The following is a 6839-nucleotide window of genomic DNA, read 5'->3' as shown; positions in this document are numbered from 1 at the left end:
AAAGTTCAAACTCGTCAGGACTCGGATTATGCCCTTCGTAGTCGTTCTTTTTGACCTTTCTGAGCGAAAATTCATACTTTTGTTCTCTCATTTTTCTCATTTGACTTTTTTCTATCTCAGAAAATGAGCGACAGAGAAAAAATACAGGTTATTTCATGTAAAATAATTACTTTTTCCGTAACGAATTCAGTGTATGGAGTGCCACTGCACGGGAGTGGTTAGGAAAATGGAAGGAAACCTTATTCTCGTTCCAGATAAATCAAAACCGCTTTATTCTTATTTGAATGTTGGAAAATTTGACCTCGAGCCCCAGTAAGTTCTGATATTTTAATAAGACGAGTTGATTTTTATATGCCCTCCATGGCGATTTATTAATTTGAATCTTAGCGGATTTTCAACAAATAAGCAAAAATACACTTATGCAGTTTTGGGATTCATCTTTTGGCAGTCCATCATTCTTGCGACAAATTTTGCTGGCATTGAGAAACTTGGTCCTGTTTTGACTTTTAAAACGCTCAACTGTGGAAAGAGCTATAAACAATGCATGCTCGACTTTTCTTTCAACGAGTGCTACCCGCGATTCAAAAGATGTATGCAGGAATTTGGTGATTTCGAGTTTCCACAGGGTGAAATTTCTGTTATTGAAGAAAGCAAGGTTTTACAAATATTCACTTATTCCGAGGAAGAGCAGCAAATTAATCTCAAAAGATGTAGAAGATTGAATTTTTACGGTAAAAAATAATAATCATTTCACCTCTTAGTTTAACTGCCATTTATAGATCAGATATTATGCTTTCGTTACTGCTCCAAAATTGAGGAAGACGACGATCGTGAATGCCAAGAGCTTTGTAAAGCACTGATGAGTGATGCTGGTCAGTCGAGTGAGATCTGTCCTTTCGAGAAAAATTGTCCTAATGGATGTCCATGTCCTTTTTACAAATGTGAGAGCATCGACACCAGAAAAATGACATTCGGGTTTTATTACAATTCTTCTGATCCATTATTTGAGCTTGATGATCAAACGGTTGAAAGAAATCCATTTAGAAAGACAAGGATCGTTGTAACAATCTTTTTATAGTGACTCATAAAGACTATAGAAGACTAAAGACTTTAGACTATAGAGTCTATAATATAGACTCTTAGTAATAGTTAGGCCTCGGACGTAAAAAAGACGATTTTCATCATCCGGTCATCGTACGGGAACAAGAGTGGGCTCATTCGAAAGCTCTTGATAAGGGCTTTCTATTTGACCGATAAAAAAACTGGGCCCTCCCTTTCTGATACGAGTTATTTTGAAAAATATTTTTCGAAGCTTACCTTCAAAATCAAATATATCGAAAAAGGAGGACATGGCCCAGTTTTTTTATAAGCCCAACAGAAAGTCCTTTTTAAGAGCTTTCGAATGAGCCTATTCTTGTTACCGTACGACGACCGGCTGGTGGTGATGATTTTTTACGTCCGAGGCCTAGTAATAGTCTATTACATTAAGTCTATAAGTAGGGTTTTATAGTTTTGAGAAACTGCTGAAAGGCTACGATTTTATGAAAAATTTAAATGCTAATAAAATGCTACTAAATTATAAAACGATCCGCCTCTAAGATCACCTTACGAAATAACTTCACCGGACTACAGACATTTGTCTCGACTTGTTTCTTTTGACTTGAAATCATTGAGTATCCACAAAGTGTTCGAAAGGATGATTTTACAATTGCGAGAATTTACGTTGCCGAATCATGAATCACTTCGATATTCTCCAGAATTCCCGATACTGACATGTATGCTTATATTATATATGCCCATATATAACTTATATGAACTATATTATATGAATCATATATAATAACCATATCTTTTTAAATGATTTATCTGGCGTAAAAATGGCTGTAATTCTAGTTGATGAACCGTTGATGGGCTTCGCAATCTTGTATCTTAAAGGAAATCACTATTTAATTAACGGATATTTGGGAGCGTACAAAGTTCCTGCAGGCGAAAATGCTATACAAAATGTAGGAACTGTGATTCATTTGCCTGCTTGTTAAAAATCATTAATTTGAAAAGATTATTTCCAATTGACCGAGGGTCCTTAATCATGCATTAACAGAGATTGGTACTGAATCATTCCTGCAAGCTTACGGAAATAACAATTTGTTCAATTGGAATCAACTTGGATATGGTTCATTTGAAACAAATTTACCGAAAAGTGTTGCCGCTGTTTTTAATGATTTCTTTTGGTTTTGGTAAAATATATATCGTTCAAATCCGATATCTCTTTTAAATAAATGTATTTTAGTAGTCCGATTAAGTATCCAGCAAAATGTTTCTTTGTCGACCCAGAGAAACAAGGAAGAAAAATCATATTTGAAGCTAAAGCAGAATCTAGGGAACTCGCAAATACTTACGGAATCTACAGACGACGATCATTCGTTTTCGAAAACAAGCTTTTCATTCTTTCAGTGAATCTTGTCTCAAGAAATATCGAATTCATAACGATAAATAATTTTAACAGAGATTGGAAATTTTGGACATATGAGGATCCGCTCTGGCGGTTTGAATTTAAAAATGAGTCTCATGGTACATCAAACTACTGGTTTTCAACCAGCGACCGAGTTGAAGACAGTTTTCCTTATGATACAGCCATCAACGATTTTTACCCTATTCCAGGAAAGCAAATTTATGAATTTTCTCTCTGATATTTTGAAGAATACAAAAATCTGTTTATAAAGATCGGAAAGGAATTCTTTTTGTCGCAGTTTTCAGATACCGCGAGTTCGAGCTTAAAAGCCGCTGGGGTGGACGCTATAAAGAGCAATCATGGACAAAAGCCTCTTACTTTATCATTCTCTACAGTAAAGCTTTAAATGTTTTTAAAATTTTTTTTATTTATATTATCATATTTTCTTTAACAAACGATTACTCTTAAAGCCTTAAAAGATATATTTATGGTCGTTTCAGTCGAATTTCCAGAATCGAAACAAATTTTCGTCATGACAATATTAAAGAACGATTTGATCTTGAAAATCCGATTTTCAAAGATCTCAGAGCAATAGGATAACGGTCATAAACATTTGAGACCGGCAATTCAAATATGCAATTTTTGACCGAAAAAAGAATCACACGGCGATATTATTTTAATCTCTAGTTCAGAAAAAGAGTATTTTAAACTAATTTATGATGAAGAATCAAAGGAAGCAAGGCTGGATGGATTTGAAATTATCCCAGAAGTCAAATTGATACCGCCAGTCTAAGAAGTTCAACAGAAAAAACTTAAATAAAAAACATTTTCTAATGCATCCTGTCATATAATTATTAAATTGAATAAAACTTGAAACCCGTTATGATTTTTTAAAATATTTTACATTATGAGGATAATGCTAATTTCATAAACTCGCCGTTAAAAAAGAGCTTCTTTTGACGATAAACTGACAGGCCTCCTAAGAGTAAACAAAATTCATTGAATTTCTTCATCTGTTTCACTATTGCTTACTCTTCCTATCGGCAAAATACATTCTCACGTAAATAGACTTTCGGCAAAACCAGACTGAAATGTCGATTTGATTAAATTAGAGAAGAAATTAATCTGAAGAATAAGGAACTCGGTTTTCATAATGTTTTGCATTATGATTTATATTAGATTTTAAATCTTACAATAAAAATTACTGTGAAAATCATTAATGAAATTCATGAATCAGCAAAATCACTCAACTCGACAAAAAAGACTTGTGGAAAATTTTCTCTTTTTGAACAGACAAGTGTAATATTTGAGATTATATATACAGAACCGTTCATCGGAGTTCTCAGAGTACTCAATAAACTTTTTAACAAGACGCTTAAAAGCTATTCCGAAAGGAAGAATTCTGATTTTTACATTTTTCTATGTTATTTTAACTTTGAGCCGGCATCATGAAAATCGACCCAGAGAGTACAGAGCTTCAAGATTCAAATAGAGAGCAGAGGCCTCCGAAGATGGAGAACAAGGAGCTTTTGGAAGACTCGAAGTTGGGGTTTGACTTTTTCTTTACAAAGTTCCCTCATGTCTCGTGGCTACAAGTGCTGTGGTTTTTCTTGGTGAACTATTGCTGGGTCGTCGGAGGATTGGTGCAAGTTGGCTCGATTATTCTTCAGGCTACACCAGGAAGGGTTTCTCATAGTTAGCGAGGCATTCTTGTCATAGACGAAGCTCATAAGTACATTATTACATATTTCATATATTATTCAATTTTTATCATTTGTTTTAATACATATTGAATACCTTATAAATGACCTTATGATGCCATGTTAACCCAATCTAGAATTTCGGTGCAAAAGTGCACTGGATGAAAGATACCGTACAAATTATGCCGAAGGTCTTGTCTTCTCACCGGAAGATTCATGCTCTCAATACGTCAATATCGAATCTCTCTGCTCTCAGAATATGACTCTTGAAAACTGCATCAATGAGATAGAAGGCAAAACTGCTTCATTAGGTATCTTTATTTACTAGAATCGAATAAATGAGTTAATAGAGATCGAGGCATGCTCTACTGGTTACATTTTCGACCAGTCTGTTTTCACAAGAACTGTAACGACCGATTACGAGCTTGTATGCGAAAACGCATACATCGAATCGACCATTTCTTCAATTTTCTTTTCTGGTTTATTCTTCGGTGTCTTCATTTTCGGCCCAATCTGTGACAAGATCGGAAGAACGAAGGCATCCGTGATCGCTTCTTGCTGCTTGATTGTCGTTCAGATTCCTTTGATTTTTCTGCCGAAAAGTGCTGGAGTTTGGAGTTATGCGGTGATCAGAATGATTTCTGGCTTCTTTTCGATTTCCGCTGGAACTGGGACTTTCGTTTATACGATGGAAATTATCGGTCCCAAATGGCGAACCTGGTTCGGTTGTGTGACTCAAGGAATCTTTGCTGTTGGCTACGCTCTTCTTTCCCTGGTTGGATATCTCATCAAAGATTGGCAAGACCAAATGATCGTTCTTGCCCTCGCTCCAGTTTTTGTCATCCCGATATTTGTCTATCTTCCGTATTCGACGGCATGGATTTTCTCGCAAAAACGGTACGACGATGCAAAAGAAAATGTGAAACTCATCGGGCAAAAATACGAGATCGAGACGGAAGACAAGTTTCTAGAGCAGCTCGAAGGCTCGGTGAAAGCTCAACAGAAAAGCGACGCTGGAGGCAAAACATACACGCAAATTGATCTTCTCAAGCCAAAGAAAATGAGAATCATCACTTTGGTCGAAATGTATCAGTGGTTTGCTACGACGCTTGTTTTCTACGGCCTTGCGCTTGGCGCTGGAAATTTAGGTTCTTCTTTGTTCATTTCAAATTTCATTAATGCGATGATCGATATCGTTTGCTACATTTTACTGCCTTTCTTTATGGACTTGAAATTCATAGGAAAGAGTTTTTACCGATTTTCTTCCTTGATTTCAAGCGTTTTTTGACTCATAAACAGGAAGAAAATGGGGAACCGTCTGGACAATGCTCCTCGGCTCAGCTGGCTGTTTCCTAACAGCTGTCTTCGACTACCTTCAAAATGAATATCCAGACAATGGCACTTACGGGACGCTCAAAGCGACATGCGCCTTTGCAGGAAAATTTGGCGTTGCGGGGACTTTTGGAATAGGTACACAATAAAACATCTTGAATGCATTTAAACTGATCTCAGTTTATGTCCACGCGTCGGAAATGTTCCCAACTCCAGTTCGAGGAATTGGCGTTGGTCTCTCATCCGCTGGCGGGAGAATCGGAGGCATGGTTGCGCCGCTAATCAATGGTCTCGGCAATACGACCAGTTGGCTTCCGTTTGTCGTTTTTGGAGCTTTAGGGCTTTTGCAAGTTCTGACAGGTCTTGTTGTACCCACTGTCTTTATTTTAACAGTTGATTATAGCATTTTTATTGCCGGAAACACTTGGCGTGCCGATGCTTACGACGATTGAGGGGGCAGAAGAATTTTACAACAATCCTGAGAAATTTAAGAAAGATGCAGAAGAAGAGAACAATTGATTGTTTATCCCTTTTGTCACTAGAATTTAACAATCAATAAAATGAATTAATTTTTTTTTTCGGAAATGAGCTAAACAAAATCAGACAATATGTAGGTCGCAGCAATTAAAAGTAAAATCTTTTGACCAGAAATAGCTTAGGCGTATCAGCAATAAAATTTACGGAAAATCGAATCTCTCGGGGAAACGATATCAAAGAGGAAAATAATGTTTCAGTCTTTAAATGCAGGAGTTAACAGAGACGAGAATTATTTAGAGCAGGTAGATTTGAACTCGCTTCCGAGAGTGCAAAGAACAGTTGATTTGAGAAGAATCTCGACGCTCGATATAATAAACTTGTTTTCGCCAGCTCGCGTTTGTGAATTCAGTTAAAAAAGCAAGCGTCAGTTCTAAACGCAATAATCAGCAGGAACAGCGAAAAGGATAGGCAAATAGCACCAAGTATGGCTTCCAATGACTTCTTGGTTGATCAATTGATCCCCTTCAAAATCAATTCGTTCAATTGCATACGGACTAACGGCGCCAGAAACGATGAAAATTGAGTTTTCGACAATAATAGCCGATTGATAGTAGTCCGCCTAAAAGTTTTCTTTTTTTTTAAGAGTCTGGAATTTTTACATTTCGCAGATTTCCGATTTGTAGCCAGCTGCTGTTTTTAAGGAGCGAGATTGTCGAGTAGGGGATCCAGCGACTATCCGCAAATTTTCGTCCTCCAGCGAGAACAAGACTTCCGGTTGGAAGGCCAATCAAGACATGATGACCTACCTCACTTAGAGAATTGTTAACGAAATCAAATCAAGTTTGTAAAATACTATGGAAAATCGCTCAAGAACGCCC

The 6839-nt window shown here is 36.7% G+C and overlaps 2 protein-coding genes across 2 annotated transcripts; both read left to right on the top strand.

Moving 5' to 3' along the window:
• The first annotated feature begins 189 nt into the window (after window positions 1-189).
• Window positions 190-1078, top strand: LOC145701135 (uncharacterized). The gene is made up of 3 exons (XM_081778362.1): window positions 190-312; window positions 388-731; window positions 780-1078. Exons 1-3 carry the CDS (start codon window positions 194-196, stop codon window positions 1076-1078), a joined length of 762 nt encoding a protein of 253 aa, XP_081634488.1. The 5' UTR covers window positions 190-193.
• Window positions 1079-4293: 3215 nt separating this feature from the next.
• LOC145701134 (organic cation transporter protein-like) lies at window positions 4294-6011 on the top strand. Its single transcript, XM_081778361.1, has 5 exons — window positions 4294-4463; window positions 4503-5399; window positions 5452-5622; window positions 5665-5844; window positions 5888-6011. The coding sequence occupies exons 1-5, from the start codon at window positions 4412-4414 to the stop codon at window positions 6001-6003; spliced, it is 1416 nt and encodes a 471-aa protein (XP_081634487.1). The 5' UTR covers window positions 4294-4411; the 3' UTR covers window positions 6004-6011.
• The last annotated feature ends 828 nt before the right edge of the window (window positions 6012-6839 follow it).

This window comes from Oikopleura dioica, chromosome PAR (genome assembly GCF_907165135.1).
Source record: "Oikopleura dioica chromosome PAR, OKI2018_I68_1.0, whole genome shotgun sequence".
Lineage (NCBI taxonomy): Eukaryota > Metazoa > Chordata > Appendicularia > Copelata > Oikopleuridae > Oikopleura > Oikopleura dioica.
The sequence above is the reverse complement of the archived record's forward strand: the minus strand, read 5'-3'. Positions and strand labels throughout refer to the sequence as shown.

Excerpts from the sequence above, each read along its gene's own strand:
- LOC145701135 (XM_081778362.1), top strand. The coding sequence starts at position 194 with ATGGAGTGCCACTGCACGGGAGTGGTTAGGAAAATGGAAGGAAACCTT. Across the intron at positions 313-387 it reads AAATTTGACCTCGAGCCCCA|CGGATTTTCAACAAATAAGC; the intron begins GTAAGTTCTGAT and ends TTTGAATCTTAG. Across the intron at positions 732-779 it reads TAGAAGATTGAATTTTTACG|ATCAGATATTATGCTTTCGT; the intron begins GTAAAAAATAAT and ends TGCCATTTATAG.
- LOC145701134 (XM_081778361.1), top strand. The coding sequence starts at position 4,412 with ATGACTCTTGAAAACTGCATCAATGAGATAGAAGGCAAAACTGCTTCA. Across the intron at positions 5,623-5,664 it reads TGCGGGGACTTTTGGAATAG|TTTATGTCCACGCGTCGGAA; the intron begins GTACACAATAAA and ends AACTGATCTCAG. Across the intron at positions 5,845-5,887 it reads GCTTTTGCAAGTTCTGACAG|CATTTTTATTGCCGGAAACA; the intron begins GTCTTGTTGTAC and ends AGTTGATTATAG.